The sequence below is a fragment of the Myodes glareolus genome, chromosome 3, assembly GCF_982192425.1.
Source record: "Myodes glareolus chromosome 3, mMyoGla1.1, whole genome shotgun sequence".
Classification (NCBI taxonomy): Eukaryota; Metazoa; Chordata; class Mammalia; order Rodentia; family Cricetidae; genus Myodes; species Myodes glareolus.
In genome coordinates, this window is record NC_142028.1 from 60388651 (window position 1) to 60412283 (window position 23633).

Sequence of the window (23633 nt, forward strand, 5' to 3'; positions counted from 1 at the left end):
GTCTGAACATCCGTAGTGTGAATCTTCTGGCTCTTCCAAGTCTACTTTGACTTATTTTGGGTCCCTTACAATTCCATATAAATACCAGAGTAAACATGTCAATGTATTTGTGAAGTCAGCTAGGGTTATGCCAGGACTTTGGTTGGCCCCTTAACCATATGCACAGCCTCTGTCCATGAGTGTGAGGTGTTACCCTGTTACCTATACCTCCTTTGATGTAGTGTTTCCATTTGGGAGTGTTACATTTTATACTAGTTTTAGTCAATTTATTTCTAAGTATTCTTATTCAGGGTGATAATTATAAATGGAGTTCTTTTATTAAATTTTATTTTTCTAGCATTTTCTTTTTTCAGCGTGTTGGTCTCATATTGTGTAACCTTGCTAACCTCTTGGGGTTTTAAGCAAATCCCCTAGGTTTTTTGTTTTTGTTTTTGTTTTTTTGTGTGTGTGTATGTGTGTGTAATCATGTCATATGTGAATTCAGGTCTTGCCTTTTTGTTCTGGCTGCAGTCTCTAGTGCAGTGTTGAATAGAAGTGATGAAAACATCCACCATTGTCTTACTGTAGATTATGGGGAGAAAGTTTGCATCCTTCCACCACCAAGCATGATGTGGGCATTTTATGGATGCCCCAGATGGGGTACTGTCCCAGGGGCTTCTAGGCTAGACTGAAAGTGTTTTTAAGTGCGTTTGTGAGGAAAAGAACAACTAACATTCCTCACCCCCACCCTCATCCTGCCCTGTCCTGCCCCTGCTCAGGACTTCTCCCTTCACCTGTGAGAGAAGGGTGCAGGGTGCTAGACAATGGCACTGTTCCCTTGACCATGTCATAAACCTCTGCTTCCACCATACAGGCCATCTTGACTGACTTACTTATAATACTGGTGGGATTAGTGGTCAGCAAACACTCTGTCCACCTGCAGGGAACCATCAAATGCAGCTAATTTAGGGGTCATGGAAATCGGTCAGAGTAGCTATGAGAGGGACACATATACATGCTGCTGGAAGATTCCAAGGCACCTAGGATGTTCTTTTTCCCAAGCTCTGATGTGACTGTCTGCATTGTAAGAGGCACTGACTCTGTTCATGGATTGGGATCATTTATTTTTTTGTTCCTCCTTTGCTATCCTCTTATGCTTTAGTCTGTATTTTCTAATCTGTTTTAATTTCCTTTTTAAAAGTTTTTTTTTAATTTTAGTGTATGAGTATTTTGCCTGCATGTATGTGTGTACCACATGTATGCAGTGCCTGTGGAAGCCAGAGTAGTGGGAATAGAACCCCTGTCCTCTGGAAGAGCAGCCAGGGCTCTTAACCACTGAGCCATCTCTCTAGTCTTTTTATTTTTTATTTTTTTATTTTAAGACCCTGGGGTCTCCCTCATTTCCTGGCTGACCTTGAGCTTCTCAGCTCAAGTGTTCCTCCTACCTCAGCCTTCTGAGTAGCTGGAACTGTAGGTGTGATGCTCATACTTTCCCAAGCATTTCCATTGTTTCCTTATAAAAGAGGGACTAATTGCACAGTCTTGTGTGTGAGTGTGTCTTGTCAAAGCTTGACACTAGTAGGAAAAGCTTCAATAGAAATTCATCCACACATCTGGAAACATACCTTATCTAGAGATTAAAAATAGCTTCCCGCTATCAAGAAAAGGGGTATTTGAAATCAGAAGAGGTATGTCTGTTGCCACGGCAACCAACTACAGTTCATCTTAGTCAGGTTGCCTTTCCTAAGTAAGCTGAGGGTGAACTTATGGCCAGAAGAAAGACTTTTCATCCAGGAGTGAGTGCTCTTCAGAGTCAATTTTGAGCTTGGCTCTGTGTGTAGGTAGTGAGTACACCATATCTGGAGGTATTCAACTAGAACCTTTCTTTGAAAGACTCGAGGATTCCAGCACTACAGCTTCCCGTGGAAGACATCTGAGCTCCTTCAGATACTGCCATTTTGGGGTTACCACTGTATGGGAATCAGTGCCCCCATCTTCACAGAGTCACAGTGGGCTGCAGCCATGGCAAGTCTGGCACCCTGGGGAACAGCACCTTGGAGGCACACCTTGAGTGTGGTTTCTGTCTCAGCAGTTTTCTTGGAACACTGACCTTGGGTCTCCGCTTTCTCCTCCAACTGCTTCAAGGGGAAATCGGGTCCTATTTCCTTCTCCCTCTTCCGAACCTGCAGTATCTTTCAGAGTGTTGTTGGGCTGTGACGGGTGCTCCCAGCTTCCTTCAGAGGGCTGTCTCTGAAGGACACATTTGCACATTTCTTTGGCATTTTGCAGCTGCTAGTTAGCAGCATTCTCATTTCTCTTCTTCACAGACAAGAAAGCGCACAGCCGTTCTCACGGAGCTCCTAGACAATGCTTCGTTCTTCCTTATTGATAGGAGTTGAGGCTTCACAATGGCTCCTGTATGTACGTAGTTGACTTCTCAGTGTCTTTGGAAGAGAAGTGAGTGCATGATGCACACAGCAGGCTGTGGTGGAAGTTTTCATGCCCACACAATGAACCCCAGGCTGAGCAAGGCTAATTAGTTTTGCTCACACAGCTCCCAGAACCCTCTGCAAGGGGCCTTTATTTTATTTTTGGCTGGATTGAACAAAAGAGTGTTTACCTGATTTAAACTCAGGATTTCTTCCTTCTCAAACCATTCCTCATATTTCCTGAGTCCTCTGAGCTTAGCCTGTCACTGAGAGCTTGATGTGTCCTGAGCACTTGACACTTCCTTCTGCTGTGTTCATTCGACAGAGCTCTAGCAGAGTATGGTGGTAACAAGGAAGAAGGCTTGCAAGCTCTGTTCTGATGAGCCATAGTAGTGCCTTTACCACTCAGTACTGCAGAGTGTGGCCAGCCATGATGCCCTGGGATGAAGCAGAAGCACACCAGGGATGAGTTGATAGGAGATGAAGGTTGTAGGACTTGAACTCAGGTGTGTGCTGCTTCTGTGAGACTGGTTGTGGATGGTGTGGTGTCTAGCCCCTACTCTCGCTCTTGGGGAACTGGCAGAGCTGACCACTGTATAAAGTTTTATCCAGGCTGAGATTCCTGGATACCTGTGGTTCTCATGTGAACTCTGGTCATCTCGACTGAAGACATAGGTCTCAGTCCTCCTGCACGGTAACTTGACTTACTTCCTGGCATTGATGAGCTCCTCAGAAGAAAGCGAAGCCAGAAGTCTGAAGTGTGAACGGGGGCCCAGAAAGGCGGGGCTGGTGAGCTCATGGGCCATAGAGTTTCTTAATGAGGAGTAATGCATTCATCATCTCCAAACTGATGACAGGACTTTCCCTTGGGCTCAGTACTTGATGACATTCTCAGGTGGCACTGTCGACACTTAGAAATGAGAACTCATTCCAGACACCCCCACTGCCTTTTCTCAGTGTTCTTGAATGTCCATCAAGAAACATGTGGTGACAGACTCTTTGGAAGTATGAGCCACCTATACTGTCTAGTGAGGAGTGGTCCGGGGTCTCCATGTGGCTACTAGCTAGTGGTCAGCTCTCTACTTCCCTCCATGCTGTTTCTTTGTCTCCTAAAAGACCTCACACACTGGACTCAACACTTTGTTACAGAATAAAGCAAGCTGAAGTGAGTCCAGGAGTGGAGCAGGCCAGACTTTCGCTGCTTCCCGACATGCGACCTGGTGCTGTCCTCCCCTTCTGTCATCTGGAAGGTGGTTGAATGTCCATCTTCTGGGAAGCCAAGTGAAAGAGGAATTGATTTCCCCGTTGCCATTTTATGCTTTTATTTAAAATGTGCAAAGTGATTTTTTTTTTTGAAGGACGGAGGGGAAAACAGAAAAAGCCCACCCACGCCTGCTTGCCCATTGGGTCTGTCAGCAGCGGGTACATTGTGTAATTTCCTCGGGTTATAAAGGACTTGCCAGCTCCTGACAGCAGCAGCTCCTGCATGCGCGTCAGACCGGAGGCTCGGGTCCTGTTCTCAGAAGTGCTCATTCCTCCATGCAATTTTGCACGAGTTTTCTTTAGGGGAAATGTAATAGCCATCCACAGCAAAGCCTGATGTCTGGTGGCTTCTCCACCCATAGTCAATGCCAGGCTGGCTAGCGGCAACAGCTCAGATCCCACAGCCATCATTCTGGAATGTAAGTGTGATTCCCACCCTGGGATCTTTGTTAATCTACTTTAAGCCATCGTATTAAATAAGCCAGGCACACCTTATCTGCTTGGATGTGCCCTGGAGCTCAGTTACACCTGCATGAAGCACATGCCTAAAGGACATGTGACAAGTTTGATAAACAGATGTCCCCTGCAAGGAGTTACTGCAGCTGAGCCAGTACTTGGAGCTGTGGTTGCTTAGGGAGCTCTCTAGGGCTGCATGGTTAAGGAAGGATAAAGGGGTGCTATGGGAGCCAGAAGAGTGGGAAATTCAAGCTTATGTTTATTTATTCACCTAAAACCTCTTAGTTGGTCATAACTTCAAGCAAAGCTGGGTTGCAGAGATGGATAGGCCCACAGGAACCCAGGTATGGGTGACCTGGGTGGTGTGTCATCCGGTCTATTGTGTTGTGGATTCAGACAAGAACTCTTTTGGAAGCTGCTGCTGTCTGTCCTTAGTTCTATCAGCTCCTAACTTGCAGCTTCATATGAGACTCCAAGGGGTGTGGTGCTATTATCTTGGTTTGAATCTTGGGTTTGAATCTTCTGCCTCCAGGTTATTGTGTATGTTCTCATCCATCACACTTTGATCAACTTTTATCCCCCTTGTTTTAAAATGCATAAAATTGAAATGAATGCTTCTTTAGATCCCTCTGGCACTGTAACACCCCATCTTCAGTTCATGCCCTGGCTGCTGGGGTGAAAGAGGATTTCCTGTGTCCACTTCTAGCCAGGTAGTTCCTGAGTGCTGCTGGCACTCAGCAATGACTCCACCCCTTGAGCAGAAATGGGCCCTGTGGCCTTATGACCCTGTTCTCCTCTGCTTTGCAGGTGCACCCTCTGCTCCCAGGCTCATCAACTGTCATGGTCCATGACTTATGCCTGGCCTTCCCAGCCCCAGCTAAAGCTGTCATTCATGTCTCAGACATCCAGGAACTCTACGTCCAAGTGGTGGACAAGGTTAGTAGACACTTCTCCACACAGCCACCTCTCTGCTGATGCACGTAAAGCAGGGACAGTATGTCCTAGGAAGTGTTTCCTTATGTCCTTTGCTTTTCCTCCTGGATCATGCCCACTTCTGTACCCTCCAGAGTGGCCGGACTTTCATTGCCATCTCTGACTTCTGTGCTTCTCATGGACAATGCAGGCTGATGTCTCTGCTATATTTCTTTATCGCAGTTGTCATCGGTAAAGCTTGGCAGTAAATCCTGCCTGTTGGATTGACTGAATTAGCCTTGACTTGGGAATGCATGTCCTCTGGCTCACATAGGTTATTCACCAGCCTGGCACATGCCCTGCTGAGCATAGAGTTTTGACCCAGAATGTAGGATGAGGATTCTTGTGAATTTCAGGGACAACTGAATAAAACTCAATACTGCCAAGTGTCCTGTGACGTGAATAAACAACAGACCTAGATTTTCCTTTTGTGTGAGTGGGAAACTGATTCAGGACTAAAGTGGCTGAAACTGGCTTCCAGAGGGCTTGTTGCCCAGTCCCTGCTACCTGTGCTGGTGAAAAGGTTAGTCATTGAAAGAGGGATGGTCAGGCATCTTAGATTTCATAGCTTAAAGCTAAGATTCTATTGCCCTGACTCAAATTCTCTCCTGAGTATTTTGTTATGGAGACAGATTGGCTGTACATCTCAAGCTGACCTGCAACTCACTATCCTCCTGCCTCAGCCTCCTGAGTGCCACCACAGCCAGCTTCCCTCCGGCTTGCTCACCAGACCCCTCTTCAGTAGGCCCTCCAGGCCCTCCTTTCCTACTGTGCCTGCTGATACACTGCATAGATTTGAGCTGTTCAGACACTAAGCTCCCCTGGGCCCCTGTTCTAAGCTGTGTCCTGTCTCTCTAATCTGATTGGTAGCCCACTAGTAGAGCGTGGAGTCCATGCCTCGTGCTATGGCCAAGCCTCCCTAGTCCCCGTATATTATAAACTTATCATTTTTCACTTATTGATTGGCCACGCCCAGACGTTATTCTGGGTGGCTTGTCCCTAGTTCCCAAACTCTGAGCTGGAGGCTGGTGGTGCTGTCTCTGAAAGCCTTGGGTGCTACATGTTGGGGAATGTTCACTGAGAGACCACTCCTGAACCTGTCTGTGCCTTAGGTGGAGATCGGGAAGGCAGTCAAGGCCTACGTCCGCGTGTTGGACTTCTACAAGAAGCCTTTCTTGGCCAAGTACTTCACCTTCATGGACCTGAAGCTGCGAGCTGCCTCCCAGATAATCACACTGGTGTGAGTCTTCATAGGAGTTGGGAAGGGCGTCCTGGAGATGGGACTGATTCCCTTTGTAGCTTCTCAAGCAGCTCTTCCTCGGAGGAGAAATCTAGTGCTTCTTTCTGTCTCAGGACTCTCGACGAAGCTCTGGACAACTACACGGCCACATTCCTTGTGCATGGCGTGGCCATTGGCCAGACCAGCCTGTCTGCAAGTGTGATGGACAAATCTGGGCAGAGAGTCAGCTCCACCCCACAACAAATTGAGGTAGTTCTGCTCCTTTTGCTCTGCACGGGCTCCATCTTGGTTGGGCGTGTCTTTATAGTGACAGGCTAGGATTTCAGCTATAAGGAGAAGCCCTGTTAAAGTCTGTATCGTACCATGTCGTCTGAGCAGAAGCATAGTCACCAGTCCCAGGTATATGGGTGACAAAAATTAGATGCAGAACCAAAGGGAGCTTGAGATATTGACTTCTTTCTGTGGCACAAGAGTTCAGGCAGTTCAGAGAAATCCTGTGCTTTGTCCCATGGCAAAGGATAGGCAGAGATTCTTTCCAAAAAGCAGTGGCCAGGGGAAAGCCATAGGCCGATTTTATCTTGTATAGAACTAACTCTTCCAGTCTGTTCTGAGCCTTAGCCCAGGCCCAGGAGGGCCATGAGCACCTGCCAGAGGAGTCCTGGGACAGGTTGTTCAGGATCAGTTGAGCTCTGAAGCCCCTAAACCCTCTAAGTGTGGTATAGGCTATCCTGCATCTAGTTTTTCATAGGTATCCCACTGTAGGCAGAGGTCAGGGCAGCCAGGGTCAGGCCACCTTGCCCAAGAATCCCCAGATACCCACTAGCAACAGGAATAGCACCATCTTCTGCGGGCCTCGGCCACGCGGGTAGCAGGCTTCATTGATCTGCCGTCAGAAGCAGGTGGAGGCGGTTTGTGCCTCCAGATGGAAGTGTGCCTTCCTCCTACTGGTGGTGAGGAATTTGTTTCTGCCTATAAATAGCACAGCCCAACCAAGACTAATTCTTAGCCCAGAGCAGTCTCCACGCTCTCCTTGGAGCACTTCTTACATGGTTGACAAGTAGGAACTGGTGGGGGCTGTGGGGCCAGGTTGCTGCAGAGACGGGCTGTCCACATCGCCTTTGACTGCTCCTGAGCCTTTTCTTCCGCAGAAAAATGGTGCAAGTGTTGAAGCAGAGCCCTTTTCCAGGACAGTTTGCTTTCAGTAGTGCTAGAGGCAGCTCTCTAAAGACGAGTCAGGGTTCTGGAGACCCCAGTCACAACTTCAGCAGACACCCTCAATTACCATAGGACTTGTCAGGCCTCAAATCACTGGGACCTGCCTCAGGCTTCGTAGGTCTCAGGTAGATTAGACCAGAGGATTCCTGATGGGTCCACAGAATGCCATCAGGAAGTACTAGTGCTGCTAGTGGGGCCACATGTTGAAACCTGCACTGAGAGATCAAAGGTCATTATTTCTGTCATCATAGGGATCCCCAGCACTGCCAGTTACCCTCAGCTAAGGGATGTCCATACCCCATGTGCAGTGCACATCATGTGTAGCCAATGCCAGTATCAGCTTGCAGGTACCAGTTCCTTCTCTCTTCTCCCACCACATCTAGGTCTTCCCTCCATTCAGGCTGATACCCAGGAAGGTGACACTGATCATTGGAGCCATGATGCAGGTAGGAGCCACTGCAGGTCCGCACAGGCCTTCATGGTTGGCATCCTTACGCTCATGGGATGATGAGGGCTCCCCCGCGTGGTAGGTCCTGACAAGACCCACTGTTTCTCACTTCTTAGATCACCTCCGAGGGTGGCCCCCAGCCTCAATCCAACATCCTCTTCTCCATCAACAATGAAAGTGTGGCGGCAGTGAGCAGTGCTGGGCTGGTGCGTGGACTCATGGTTGGCAATGGCTCTGTTCTGGGGGTCGTGCAGGCGTTGGATACTGAGACTGGCAAGGTCATCATCGTCTCGCAGGTATCACATACGCCACTGGCGACTGGTTCTTGGGAGTGGTGGTTTTGCCCCTGGATTTCTGCCAGGTTTGATATCTGCTTCTTGAGGATACCCAGACCTGAGATGGCTCTTCTCCAGACTGAGCCTCCTAGGTTCTTCCCGCTGCTCTCTGGGATAAGATCTCTAGTATCCCCAGCCCTTACAGGTTCTGTGGTATATAATGAGGGTGCTTGTGTTGGGAACACTGACCTTAGTACTTTGGATTCCTCGGTATATGTTTTGCTGTGTTTCCCCTTTGCAGATGAATTGTGTGACAACCCTGCTAGTAGCCCATGGCTGTTGTGGTGATTCTGAGCCTTGACCCAGGACTGCCTGAGGTCAGAGCTCTGGGACCTTTTGTGCACTGTCTGTAGTGGGTCCTGATCATGTGGTGATGGGATGGTAGGGGTCAGTCCTGATGAGCTGCTCTGTGTGTAATCGTGTGTGCCTAGATCCACGGACGGGTGGTGGGAGCATGGCGTATGGCAGCCAGTAATTTCAGACTAGATTTGTAGTTCAGTCGTCTCCTCTTTAACCGTGGGCCCACTGGCTCTTTGGTGGGCTTATTTTCCAGTTGCTTTTTTTTTTGTCCAGCAGTGAAGCTGAAGTAGTCATCTCCCTCTGGAGGTGTTCCCTGACCCACACCAGTGGGGTTGCTGACAACAGGTGAAAGTCAATTTTCAAAGACTGACAGCTTCACGTTCTGGAAGGCAGTGGAGGATCATTTCTACTCCCAAGAGGGCCTTATGATAAAACTAGAAGGGCATCTGGATCTCTCTCTCTCTCCCTCTCTCCAACACACATAGACACACACACCCTCCTTTTCCACACTGGCTCACACAGGCATCTTGGAATGTTCCTGTGGTTGTGCTCACAGGAGGGCTTATGTGTATGCAGTGACAAGTAGTTTATTCAAGCCTCACTCTCCCCATCCCTCTAGGAGGTCCCTTGTGTGCAGCCTGTGCAACCCTCTATACTGGGAGCATCTAAGCACATGCCTGGGGGCCTGGCGAGTGGCCACCCCCCTTGGGCCTGATAGTCCTGGCTCCCTGAGGCTGACTTTGATCTGACATTGAGTTCATTGATTGGCTCCTTTATCTAGCAGTTTCAGTATCTGCCTCCAAGAATCCAAGTTAAACCACAAAGTCTTTTTGAATGGCAGAGGCAGCTGTCCCAATTCTGTGTATCGATTTTGTGGAGATAGCAAGGAGCATATAAAACTATCCCGGCGGTGCCCAGGGTTCACACAGGCATCCCAGAGAGTGAAATGAAAGACCCCAGGATTCCCTGCTCTGTTCCCTCGGTAGAAAGAACTGTGGCTTCAGAAATAGGCTCGTTTTCCCCCTCCCATCATCTGGAAGGCACAGCCCTGGCCATCCCCATGACCTCTCTACTCTTGCCCTGGCCCTCTCCTTCACCTGTGTCCCATCATGGTCCTTGGCAGGGTGAGGAGGTTTTGTTAGAAGCTATTCTGAGAGTCTCAACTTGTAGCTTCCACATCCACACTGGGCATATGATTCTGACAAATGCTGCTGGTTCCATCTGTCCAGTCCTGAACACACCAGCATCCGAGGCCAAGGGGTGGTCCAGAAACAGCTAGAACTGAGAACTGAGAAAGATAAGGGGAAGGCAGGACTTCCTGAGCCCCTCTTAGGAAAACAAGCACTTGCCTAAATAATAGGATGCTAGGTGGATGTCTTAGTTACTTCTTCTATTGCCATAACAAAACACCATGACCAAGGCATCTTTTAAAAGAAGATACTTAATTGGGGGCTTGCTTAGTTTCAGGGTGTGAGTTCATCTCCATCAGGGCAGGGGCGTGGCAGAGTCAGGCAGGTATGGTGCTGGAACAGTGGCTGAGACTCAAATCTTAGCTGCAACCATGAGGCCAAGAATGAAGAATGGGGATAGCATGGGCCTTTGGAATCTCAAAGCACACTCCCAATGACATACTACCTCCAAAAAGACCATAGCTCTTAGTCCTTCCCAAACAGTTCCACCAAATGGGGACCAAGCCCTCAAATTAATGAGTCTCTGGAAGCCATTCTCCTTCAAACCACCACAGCAGAGACAGACTCCACATGGGCAGTGCCTAAAGAACTGAAAAGCTTATTAGCCCAACTCCCCTATTAGTTAGCAACATCTGAAGAAGCCAGTACAGTCAGTGGTCAGATTAGTTGATTTGTAGAGCTAAGGATAAAGAAAGATGTAAGACCTGCTGCCTTCAGACGTGAGCTGGTTCCTCTACTCCCTGTATCCTGGTAAGTTAGAGAGGCAGATAGGCTAAGTGTGGGAGTGTCCGAGGCCCACACAGCCTAGAGAAGAGCAAATCATGGTCCTGGTTTCCTGTCCACTGTTTTGACCTGTAGCAGCTGGATCAGATAGGGTAGGGCTACAGTACTATGTTGGGAAAGAAAAGGCTGATCTTATGGAGTGAGCCATCCTCAAAGCAAGGCCTCCTCAAGCTAATGAGTACACTGATAGTGTTTCATAGCTGGACAGATGCCTTCTTCCCCTAGAGGTTTCTCAGCATCCCATGTAGCCTGAGCCCCAACTCTCTTCTAGGACCATGTGGAGGTAGAAGTGCTGCAGCTCCAGGCAGTGAGGATTCGTGCCCCAATCACGCGAATGAGGACCGGAACCCAGGTGAGGTGGGAACCTGATGGGTCAGGAGGCCTTAGGCTCTGGGCCCAGACTCTTAACAGCTCATTGCTGGCTCACCATGCCTTGTGAGGGCACCACCTTTACCTGTCATCTGTGGAGCATGTTGATCTGTGGAGCTCAGATTACTTGTGTCATGGGTGTCAACACTCATCCCCAAACTCCATGTTGGAAACCTTCCTTACTTGCACTTGTTCCTAAGGCTGCTGCCATTCAGCCGCTAGGCTGGTACCTGGCTTGCACAGTAGATCATGGGTCTGTGGTACTTGCTCTACAGTGTATGCTCCATACACTTGTTCCCTTGGGTGATCATAATAGTACTTGAGGTGGGGTTAGATTGTATCACAGATGAGCAGAAAGGTGGCATTCTGCCCAAGGTCACCCAGTTGAATGTAGTTCTTCTGTATCAGAGGACATGCAAGTTTCCTACGTATAATAGAATAATATTCTCTTCCATCTCCTCTGTGTGCTTTCAGTTGTGCCTGGGTGACTTACAGCATCTAATATGCTGTAAGTGCTTCTGTGTGGCTGTCAGACCTTTTGCATAGGGAATAAAGATGAGGAAAAGTCCATGAGTGTCCCTGATGGGCCCATTCATTTCTGCACTGTTTTGGTACATAACTGAGGAACCTCGGGCTGGAGAGGTCTAGGAATTGTCCAGGCAACATATTTGTTTGTTTGGTTGGTTGGTTGGTTTTTTTCACCATCAGTCACATGACTTTCACCAGCACACTGAACAAGCAGGTTGAAGTATTCACCCCATTATGTCCTTCCCCAAGAACAGAGGCTCCCTGCTGGAGCAGGAAAGAGCCTGAGGGCCTGGGGCAGTTGTGAAGTATTATGAGGTATCCTAGAGCTCCAGGACTTAGTCCAGAAAGGGACTTTACATGCACAGCCCCACTGTGACAGTGACAGGGCAGGGATTTAATCTTGCATATGTGTTATTTGTATGGTGTCAAACTCTCAGATCTTCTGCCTTGCCCTTGTCAGATTAGGAAAGACCAGGGCACAGTTCCCACTGCATAAGGGAAGCAGGGAAACTTTGGGGCCAGCAAGGATGGGATGTGGGAGAAAGGGTACCCAGTGCTGGAACCAGCAGTTACAAAGCCTGGCTTTCCCCCAGATGCCTGTCTACGTCACTGGAATCACCAGCAACCAGAGCCCTTTCTCCTTTGGCATTGCTGTGCCAGGCCTGACCTTCCACTGGTCTGTCACCAAGCGGGATGTCCTGGACCTTCGAGGGCGGCACCATGAGGTAATCACCCAGAAATTCCAACTCCCTGCCTGAGCCATCATCCTTACTAGTTGAGGGTCCCACCACATTGTCTCACAGGAGTCTACCTATTGCTATTTAGGGTACATCTGCCCCTGTTCTGTTTCTATATAAAAATATCAGAGGCCGGACACTCTATGTAGAAAAGGAGGTTATTTAGTTCTCAGGGTGGGGAGTTTCACAGCATGGCACTAGTATTCGCACTGCCTAGTGAGGACTGTGCTGGTCACGTCACAGCATGGCAATTGGCACCGTGGTATGAGATGTGTAAAGGGAAATGGCATGAAACAGGAAGCCAGGGCTTGGAGAGAGAAGTGTTCACCACCCGCCTCGTGTGTGTGTGCGTGTGTGTGTGTGTCTCTACATACATCTCAACACGCTCTCTTAGGAATTAACAGAAATCTGTCAAAGTCTATGATAATCCCTTCTGAGGACAGTGCCCTTTCCAGCAGTTACCTTGCTAGGACCCATTCCTCATGGGCTCCATCACATCACCTCTTGTGCCCAGTTTTTTTTTTTCTTTTTTTGTTGTATTTTTTGTTTGGTTTGGTTTGGTTTTGGTTTTGGGTTTTTTTTGGTTTTGGTTTTTGGTTTTTTTTTTTTTTTTTGAGGTAAGGTTTCTTTGTGTAGCTTTGGAACCTGTCCTGGAACTTGCTCTATAGACCAGGCTGGCCTCGAACTCACAGAGATCTACCTGCCTCTGCCTCCCGAGTGCTGGGATTAAAAGCATGTGCCACCACTACCCAGCTTGTGCCCAAATCTATAATACAAGAACTCTTTGCGGGGGCAAACCATAGCCAAACTGCAACTACAGGTGATTGCTAACAGACAGCAACAAGAGTATCGAGCTGGCAGGAAAGTCACCTGACTTCCAGAAGGTTCTGGGTTAGGGTCTATAGCATTGTACCTGCTTTTTGTCATGGTGCCAGGCAGCCCTGGGTCTTTGCTCTGGTTTATCTCAGAGGGTAAACCCCTGCCATCAACTCTCCTCCAGGATCCCAGCCACCTCTGAGATCTTGGGGCTAGACAGGGCAGACTTTGAATTAAAGCCCATGAACAGGAAAGGACTTGCCTAGGGGCTCGCCCAGCAAGGGGGAAATTGTACATTGCCAGCTCCTATGGCTCCAGGCTCAGGTCACAGCAGCCTTGGTTACAGTGTCTTGAGTGAGGTTGCTTTAGAAGACCCCTTCTGTTCTTTGCCATGGATGGTGGAGCTAGCAGCAGAAGGCCAAGGCCGGGGTAAGGATTTCCTAACTGTTCAGGTTTATGTAACAGAGGATCAGTACTTCTTGGGGTCCTGACCCTGGAGCCAGGGTATTGCCTGGATTGTTTGCATGGGACACCAGCAATGTGATTATTTATATACCCTGTATCAGTGGCTCTCTGAGAAACCCTACATGGCCCAGCATATCTCTGGGTGACTCCTGACATACCTCTGCATACAGAAGGCTTGGGGACATGCTGCTGTAAAGAAAGTGGTTGTTGTGTGAACACAGAATTGTCTAAACACCCCTACATGGGGAATGTGGCCTGTGGTGCTGGAAGACCACCATCTGTTCCATTCTGAGTTTGCCATCTGACCCTGGCAGCAAGAGGGCCAGTATGTCCATCTATCACCCTTCTAGAAACACTGGGGCCTTAGACCTCTTTCATGGAAACATGCTTGATGTCTTTCCCAGGCCTCTATCCGACTCCCACCTCAGTACAACTTTGCCATGAATGTGCACGGCCGGGTGAAAGGTCGGACTGGACTGCGGTTGGTGGTCAAAGCTCTGGACCCCACAGCTGGGCAGCTGCATGGCCTTGGCAAAGAGCTCTCAGATGAGATCCAAATTCAGGTAAGGGGCAGGATGTGGGAGCCACATGAACGGGAGAGGGAGTTCCAGTGGCTGAGTTCTAGGATGGGGGTCTTGTGCCGTCCCAGCCTCGAGGACCACTTAGGCTACTGAAGAACTGGAGACATCCACCAGTGTGGGATCAGGGAGGAAGGGAGATGGAGAGTAGGGTGTGTAGAAGGTACCAGGGGAGGCAGAGATGGAGCTGACTACCGCTCCAAAGAGGAGGGACTTTGCAGCATGAGAGGAGTCGGTGGATAGTCCGTGCAGAGGTCTGGAAGTTGGCAGTGTCTTGAAGTGTTCCAGAAGTGCAGCTTACTCTTAGTTTGAGGTCCGTGAGTGTCTTGGTATTAGGGACTGCGGACAGGGACACGAGCTCACATGTCCGAGCTCTTTTAATCACCTGCATTTAACAATCACCTCTAGGCTTCCTAATAGAGGCAGGCTTGCTCCTCCCTACTTCTGGCATTGACACATCCAGTGCTCACATGGAACATACCAGGCAGACCACTTGTGTTTGAACCAGAGGCCCAAGGGACAAAGGGTCAAGGCCACACCGGGTTGGAAGAGCTGTGTTCTGTGCTGTAAAGAGGGAGGGCCTTTGGCCAACACTGAAATCAGCTCAGTCTGGCCCAGAGATTCCTCTGCCAGAGCCTGTTGCTCCTATCTCTCTTTCCCTCCTACGTCTAGGCCCTGTGAGACAGAGAAGTTGGACTGGAGAAATAGTTAGTGAAGGGCTTGCCATGCAAGTCTGGGGACCTGATCTTGATCCTTAGAACCCATTTTAAAAAGATAGCTAGGTGTGGGCCTAGAGAGATGACTCGGATTAAGAGCACTTGTTGCTCTTACAGAAGACCCACGTTTAAGTCCCAGTACCTACATGGTGGTTTATAGCCATTTATAACTCCAATTACAGGAGATCTGATACCCTCTTCCGGCCTTTGTGGGTACCAGGCACACCTAATACATACACATACATGAAGGCAGACTACTACAACACATTAAAAATAAAGCCTGGTATGGTAGCTGTAGTTGTAATTCTAGCACTGGGGAAGTAAAGCTAGGGGGATCCCTAGGGCTTGCTGGCCAGCCAGCCTCACCTAATCAGCAAGCCCCAGGGCAGTGAGAGTCTCTGTCTTTAAAAAGAAGAAAAGAAAAAGAAAAAAAGTTAATATTGCCTAAGAAGTAATATCTGAAGATGACTTCTGACCTCTGCATGAGCCCCCACACAGACACATACTCATGGGCTCACACACATATACATACACACAAGAGGAGTTTTTCTCTTCAAGTGCATTCTGCTGATGATCTGGGATTCTGTAACCCCTGAACCCTTGTAAACTGCAAAGAAAGACTAAAGTATCCCCTGATTACCAGGAGAAAGAAAAAGTTCACATCCCCTCCTAGAGAAGAAAAGACAACCCCCCGCTTACTCCTCATGCATGCGAGGCTCAGGGACGAAGAAGCAGGTTTTCAAAGACAGAAACGGCTATTCTCTCTCCAACTCTCACCTCTGCCCGCACAAGTGCACATGCCACCTAGAAGCCGACACCTGCAACATACTCACCCAGGGACACACAGACATGTGTCTACGCAAAAGACACAGCAGTTAACAGTCACATGTGTGTCCAGAGGCACACACACCCAGGTCCTCATGCAGACACTGGTACAGACAGACCCTCATGCAGACCCTGGTTAAACAGAATACATGACTTATATGGCAGAGTGTAGTAGTTTTGAGTCTTGAGTGGTTCCATGTCTATTTCCCCTCATGACAGCCACTGGGAGTTGGAGTAAGTCAAACCAGGGAAGTCCAGCCCAAAGATGTGTTTTATTTGTTGCCGGTATGGTTTTAACACACAGGTTGTAATAGGCAAATAAATGAAGCCCAGCCTTCCTGCTATTGGTGCTCTACTCCAGTTTACCACAAGGCCTCACCATCCCCTGTGCCTGTCTGACAGGTGCCGTTTCCCAAGGTGCCTGGTACTGTTGATGTCCTCACAGTTGATGGTATATAATGATGTTCACCTCCATCTAAAATAGGACATGCTTCAAGGAACAGGAGGAAACCTGCTTGTGGATATCACCACTGTGCAGCCCAGATCAATCAGTGATACTACTCCATGCTCAGGACCACCTGCCTGAGCAAAGATGGCCTCTGATTTTGCCTCAGGTGCCCTGAATCTCCCTGAGGCTGTTTTTTCATTCTTCCTTTGGGATGTGCTGCCATTTGCCTCAGGTCCAGCTCCCTGGAGACAATGGTGCCAGAACCCCACATTGTAGATCTGCCTGTAGAAGATGACACAGAGGTCCTGAGAGGGAGCTTGAGCTGTTTTCCCCCTCAGAGAACTACTGCTCTCTCGCTCAAGAGGCCCGTCTGGTCTCGTCAGAAACTGGGAGTTCCGTACACAGTGTCAGAATGTGTGTGCTCTTAAGCCAGGCTGGAAGCAGCCTGAGCAAAAGGACTGAGGTACTAGTCGGCTATATGGAGAAATCTCTCAGAGCATCTATGAGTGATGGCATCAGATTTGGCCTGACATTGTCATCCCTAAAAGCCAGCCCTCTCTTTCACATCCCAGACCTCCTAGAAGGTGCTAGGGGCAACTTTCTGTCTTTCCTCAGTCTTCACTGAGGAAGAGCAGATGCTTAGACTGGATATGAGTCTGCTTGGGGTAGGGAATATGAATCGCTCTTCTCTAGGTATTTGAAAAACTGCGGCTGCTGAACCCTGAAATAGAAGCAGAACAAATACTGATGTCACCCAACTCGCTTATAAAGCTGCAGACGAACAGGTATGTGGCTCGGCTCCTGTTTTCTGTGAGGACAAAAGCCTTACTCTTGTCCCATCCTACACACCGTTTGTCAAAGGTGTCAGGTGTCCTGGGTTATGTGCTCGAACAGGGGCAGCTTCTGCATCCCCCTTCCCTTCCAGTGGACGATTTCTGCTCCTTCGTGGCTCTTCTGGATCCCTCTTCTGTTCCCTGTGACCAAAACTCATTTTTTATGAACACTGCTGAACTCAGTCTTTAAAAGGGACAAAAGCACCAACTTAGAAGTGTTAAATTTTTCAAATGCCCCTGTGTTTTCAAGACTTGCTACTCAAAGTAGAGCCCATGAATTAGCAATAGCAGTGGCACTGGGGAACAGGATAAAATGCAAAGCTTGGGCTCCACCTCAGCCCTACTGAAGGAAAAGCTACACTTTAACAAAGTCCCCAAGCAGTGTGGGCACATGCCAATGCTGGGGATGTGTTGATTTAAAAACTGACTGAAAACATGGCTCCTCCTTGGGTTCACCAAGGAAGCCTTTCCTAACATGACTGAGACTTGAGTGGAACTTGGTGAGTGGGGGACTCTGGGCCATACAACCATATTGCATGAAGCACTCAGAGCTAATTCAGCCAGAAGTAGCTCAGGAGGAGATGCTATGCTAGGCTCTATGATCACAGAGGTGAAAGGCATACAATGCCTTCAGAGAGAGCAGAAGGATGGTGAAACCTTCAAGTGGAGCCCAGAGGACTTCTCTGGAGATTTAGGGGAGGAGTGTCATCGATGGAGATGCCTGACCTGGGACATCATCAAAGGATGAATAAGACTTCTTCAGGTTACAAGGAGGGAGCTGGTAGAAGTTTAGTCAGAGGCTGTAACATTTATTTAAAATCATTAGAGTGGTTCGGTAGTGCTAGCATAGGTGAGGAACTTGCAGTGGTGGCTGAAGGTCTCTCCTTGATTATCATGTTAAAAAGCACACGAAGTGCTGTGAATCCTTCCTTAGCAGTTCTCACAAATAGAGGCTAGCTAGCCCTTGGTCCATACAACTCAACGCCCTCACACTGTCCTCCACTCCAGGCTTCCTCATTTCCTCATTTCTTTCTTTAAAAAAAACAAAAAAAACAAAAAAAAAACCTTCTTTCTATATTCCAATCTCAGTTCCCACTCCCTCCCATCCTCCCATTCCCTCCATCTTCCCCCTGCCACCCCACCCCCATCCACTCCTCAGAGAGGGTAAGACACATTGTTTTGAGGAAGGACCAAGGCCCTCCCTACTATATATAGGCTCAGCAAGGTATCCATTCAAAGATAATGGGTTCCAAAAAGCCAGTACAAGCAGTAGGGATAAATCCTGGTCCCACTGCCAGTGGCCCAGCAGTCTGCTCCAACCATACAACTGTCACCCACATTCAGAAGGTCTAGTTTGGACCTATGCTGGTCCCTTCCCGTCCAGCTGGAGCTCCCATTAGCTCAGGTAAGCTGTTTAATTGGGTGTCCCCATCATGGTCTTGACCTCTTTGCTCATATTCTCACTCCTCCCACTCTTCAGCTGGACTTTGGGAGCTCAGCCCAATGCTTCTCTGCAGGTCTCAACCTCTGTTTCCATCAGTTGCTAGATGAAGGTTCTATGGTGACATTTAAGATTGTCATCAATCGACTACAGGACAAGGCCAGTTCAGGCACCCTCTCCTCTATTGCTTAGGGCCTTAGCTGGGGTTATCCTTGTGGGTTCCTGGGAATTTCTCTAGTGCTAGATTTCTTGCTACAGGCTGACTCATTTCAATAAGAGAAAATGATTTGCCAAAGACATGGTCTTTTTTACAAAGTGTGGTTGATGAAACTGTGGTGTCATGGTTCCCCATCCTGTTGCTTCACCCTGGGATATGTGCCTTTCTCAAAGTTGTGAGTATCCCATGTTAGCTTCTGTGGGTGACTGATAGGCTGCATAGCAGCAGCAGCATGAGGCACTGATGAGCCTTGATACCAAGGTCGGAAGCAGCTGGAGTCACAGGTGTGAAATCTCGAGATAATGATCTGGACTCCTACCTATGCTCTGGCCCCTCCATGCATCGTAAAAACAGATCATCTTGCTTCCCAAGGGATGGTGCAGCCATTCTGAGCTATCGAGTCCTTGATGGACCTGAGAAGGCTTCTATCGTACACATTGATGAGAAGGGGTTCCTGGTGTCAGGCCCAGGGATTGGGGTATCTACCCTCGAAGTGATTGCACAGGAACCTTTTGGCACCAACCAGACTGTCACTGTCGCTGTAAAGGTAGGATCACCTTTCACCCTGTCTAGGTAAAAGAGCAGTAGGTCAGAGGTGATCCCCCTCACACACACACCCCGCCCCCTCCCCCCCCTCCCCCCTGTTTTCCTCTCCCTCTCTCGGGTGTAAAAGTGATTCACCCTGCAGCTGAGGAATTCTGCCCAGGAATATTTCCAAGAACCACTTGCAGGCAGAGGCCCTGGCTAGACTGTGAGCCATTAGAGCCAAATTTCCTGGAGAGTTATTGATTCCATCTAGTTTGTTTCATAGAAGGGGAAACTGAGGCCCTGTGAAGTCCATAGATAGCCCGAAATCACAGAGTTGCAGTCTTGGCAAGCGCACTGTTGTTCTCCCATTGCACCTGACTGCTGGCTTTATTCCCACATTTACTATTGAGCCGCTGCCCAGATCAGTGCAGTACCTGAGCATGCTTAGTTCTTTCTGGCATGAGGTATGCTCATTACCAGACATGCAAATAATTGCATCAACTCTGAGGACATAGTAGCTCACTTTGCAGCAGAGAAATTGACTCTGGGTGACTCCCTCAAGGCAACACAGTAGCTCTGGACTGTGTTCACTATGCCCAAGCACTTCTTCTGACATTCTGTACCTACGAGGGACAGAGACCTACTTCTTGGGCATCTCTGTCTCATTGCCACCACCTTCTGAGTCCTAGAAGACAAGTGCACTCAGTCACCAGATGCTTTGATTCTGACCTGGCCTATAGCTTGTTTTGTTTAGTGGGCCTGGCAGATGCCACTTACCTACTTTTTAAGTGACAGAAAGTACTAGGTTGTTCTTCATATCCTGACCCTACAACAGTTAACCTGCCTAGTGGGCTTTGGACTTTGGCCAGGTAAGGGATTCTTGTCTGGAGTTAGGATAAATGTTTACCTACTTTTTATGGGAACGTGGTTCAGAGATGGCTCTAGAGACCCGCTGTTGGCCTTCATCAGCACCCCTATAGGCAAGTGACACCCCCCTCTCCATCCAGTGGTCATTGTTTCTACCTCAAATGCCCTGAGAGTCAGCTCCTCCCATGATTCTGACCATTTACAGTCACCGCCCAGAGGGTGGGTGTTCTTGCCATATGACCCATGACCTAAGTTTTCAGTCATGGATCCTGGCTCATCTGGGTCTTTTAGAAGTTGTGTAATGAAAACTGTGTCACTAGGTGGGGGCTCTAAGAAGAAAGGTCTTTCTTTTCCACACCCTGAAATTAACCCACCTCTTAAGTGTCTCTGAGACAGGGACCACTCAGGCAGGTATCACTATACCTGCCTGATGTCCTCCAGGTGTCTCCTGTTTCATACCTGAGGATCTCCATGAGCCCAGTCCTGCATACTCAGCATAAGGAGGCACTGGCGGCTCTGCCTTTGGGGATGACCGTGACCTTCACTGTCCACTTCCATGACAACTCTGGAGACATCTTCCACGCTCACAATTCAGTCCTCAATTTTGCCACTAACAGGTAGGGCATTTCCCCATTTCTCACAAGGAGGCTGGTCTTGGTCGTGTCTGAATTTCAGATTAAGTCCAGATAGGTGGTGAAAAAAGGCATTTGCCATGGGACGATGGTTGAAGGGTTGGCATACTGCCCCACACAGGCCAGGCCTGGAAGCAGCAGATCCAATCAAGAGGCAGAGGGAGTGAGGGGAAAGAAAGGCCCAGGATGAACTGTTAGGTGAGGATGGTACCTAATGGGCAGGAAGCAGAGCACCCCTTCTGAGAGCTGAGCTGGGAGTGTTTGTGGAAGGGAAGTGCAAGGAAATGTGAGCAGCTGCAGTCAGTCTGGTCCTGTCCTCAATGGATGGAGAAGAACAAGGTGCATGTCCCACACTGCATGGGCACATGATTAAGAAACCGTTGTCACTGAGTATCTGCCCACAGGCGAGCTGCCATATCTTTCTGGTTCTTCTCCTAGCCCTGTTATAGACACCCAGTGAAATCAAACCATTTACCATGAGCTACATAGCTAGGAAGTGAGGTTTGAATACCATATTTACCCAGCTCCAAGCATGATTTTCTTAGGCTGGCTCTTTCTAATCCTTGCTGCAGCCCCAGTCCTGCTGTGAGGATGGAGAGGGTGACAAGAGGACCCAGGCTTCAATGTGGCCTGCCCAATGTCTGAGTCTACTAGCTAGCAGTGACTCTCAGAGTGTAGTCCCTAGTCTGGCATCAGCGTCCTCTGGGATTGTTAGAGATGTATTTCCACAGGGCTCAGAACTCCATGGTTTTAAAGTTTGATGGTCACTGCCCTGGGGCATTACAGAGGTTCGAGGGGGACACTTTGGCTGAGGGTGGAACTTTTTGAGCTGTCCAGGTGTTGGTTACTATTCCAACTTGGGCTTCCCATGGGTCTGAAAACACTTGTGTTGCTTTTAGCTAAGAATCCTGAAGGAGAAGTATAAGGGGCATGCATGGCAGGAGCCTGAGCAGGAAACCTGTTTGCAAACCTGGCTTTGATCTTTGTGTGTCCTGAGTCTGACCATGTAGCTCATCTCTGTGAGGCTCTTCCACCGCGTCCCATCAACGAAAGAGTGGTCATGAGTGCCTCTGGATGACTATGGGGCTCTGCATGTAGTACCATCTGTCTGTCTGCCCTGGGGGAGGTAGAACCCAGGTCTTGCTGCCCTTGGCCATACCACAGAAGTTACTCTGGCCTTGTGTGGCAGGAGCACCTGCTTGGGGTCAGCATCAGAGGCACTCACTCCTATCTACCTCGATCTCACCTTTGGCGTCCTTCACCATGAGGGTTGAGCAGGTGTGTTAGGAGTGCTGTTCCACTGCCTGCCTTGTTTAATTCCCATAGCAGATGCCATGTACATCCTTGATCCTGCTTCACAGGAGGAGGCAGACAGTGCAGGAGTGTTTGAGCCAGCCACACAGTGAAAGGCGGCCTGTACCTCCTTAACATGTCCTCCGTAGGTCACTTTCTTCCTTGGGCCTCAGCTTCCATTCTAAGTGTGAGGGTGATGATGCTGGCAGATTCTTACTGGGTGTTGTGAGGTGTGTCCCAAGAATGACAAGGAAGGATGCATTAAGTCTGTGCCCCCTTCGGTAGAGTCCCATCTAGGACCTCAGTCAGCCCAGTGTTGCTCAGTAGGGGACAGGGCTGCTTATTTCTCTATACTTCCCCTCTGGCTTCTCACCTGAGTGTCAGCCCTCCTTTCGCTTGTTCCTAGAGATGACTTTGTGCAGATTGGCAAGGGTGCCGCCAACAACACCTGCATCATCCGCACAGTCAGTGTGGGCTTGACCCTGCTCCGTGTGTGGGATGTAGAACACCCGGGCCTCTCCGACTTCGTGCCACTACCCGTCCTACAGGCCATCACCCCAGAGCTGTCTGGAGCTGTGGTGGTGGGTGACATCCTCTGTCTGGCTAGTGTTCTCATTAGCCTGGGAGGTAAGAGGGATGTGACTGGTTCATGCTAGGGTGTGGCACCCCAGGAATTGCTTGGTACCACATCACAGGAGGTGTGCAGGTAGAACCTAAAAGATGCCCAGAGGATGCTGCCTAAAGGACACATTCAACCTGCCATTTGGCAATGCCTGTTCATTTGTGACCAGATAGCAGTGGAGATAGTATTCCAGTGTTTACTGTCTGGTGGTTTTCAGCAAAGTCTGCCAGCCCCTATCCTGGAATAGCATTGCCCAGTAGAATTTTTCACTGTTGTGGATATGTCCTGTATGTATACTGTTACTCAATTGTCCCCACAAGTCATGCTTACTGAGTGGCTAGTGCTGCATACAAACAGCATGGCTCTGGGACGCCTGAGCAGAAAATGAGTCCCCATACCAGTGTAACTCATGCATGGACACTTGCTTTTCTCCTGGCTGGTTTCCTTTCTTTAGTCTTATTAATTCACTTCCAAAGGATATTAAATGGTAGCTGGGTGTGGTGGCTCACACCTGTGATCCCAGTGTGGGTTAGCTTAGCCTGCAGTGAAACCTTGTCTCAAAAAGAAGGAAGGAAGAAGGTAGGAGGGAGGAAGGAAGGAAAAAATGACTGCTGTAGATAGAATGAGGTTGTTGAATTTTTGCTGTTTCTTGGGTACAAAGTGCTGTGTGACACAGTACCTAGGATCTACTTTTCTAAAGATGCATTTAAAATATGTTAGCATACTATTATCAAACTATTACTAAGTCAAATATTTACATAGTAAATTTGACTTATTTTGTCCAGGTATCAATTTTGTGAATATTCAGATAGTTTGGGCTGGTATTATTATTATTATTATTATTATTATTATTATTATTTAGGTTTATTTTATGTATTTGAGTGTTTTGCCTGCTCTGGGTACTGAGACTTGGTCCTCTGCAAGAGCAGTAAGCACTCTTAACCACTGAGCCCTTATTTTTCTTTATCAACACACCAGCAGTGAGGTCTACTCTCTGTTTCTAAAGAGGAACTGGTAATATTGGAGGGTGACAGGGACCCAGAGACATAGCACCCAGCCCATCCCAGGACAGGGAATTGGGAAAGCTTAATGTAAAAAAACAGATTCC

The 23633-nt window shown here is 48.6% G+C and overlaps 1 protein-coding gene across 1 annotated transcript in view; it reads left to right on the plus strand.

The window, feature by feature from the left end:
• Positions 1–23633, plus strand: part of Nup210 (nucleoporin 210) — a 91559-nt gene that overhangs the window by 57076 nt on the left and 10850 nt on the right. The window contains 12 exon segments of the mRNA XM_087904496.1: positions 4935–5063; positions 6212–6339; positions 6453–6588; positions 7938–8000; positions 8119–8298; positions 10882–10962; positions 12101–12232; positions 13930–14088; positions 16786–16877; positions 18956–19130; positions 20420–20595; positions 22310–22530. Of these exon segments, the coding sequence (XP_087760622.1) occupies positions 4935–5063; positions 6212–6339; positions 6453–6588; positions 7938–8000; positions 8119–8298; positions 10882–10962; positions 12101–12232; positions 13930–14088; positions 16786–16877; positions 18956–19130; positions 20420–20595; positions 22310–22530 (1672 nt within the window).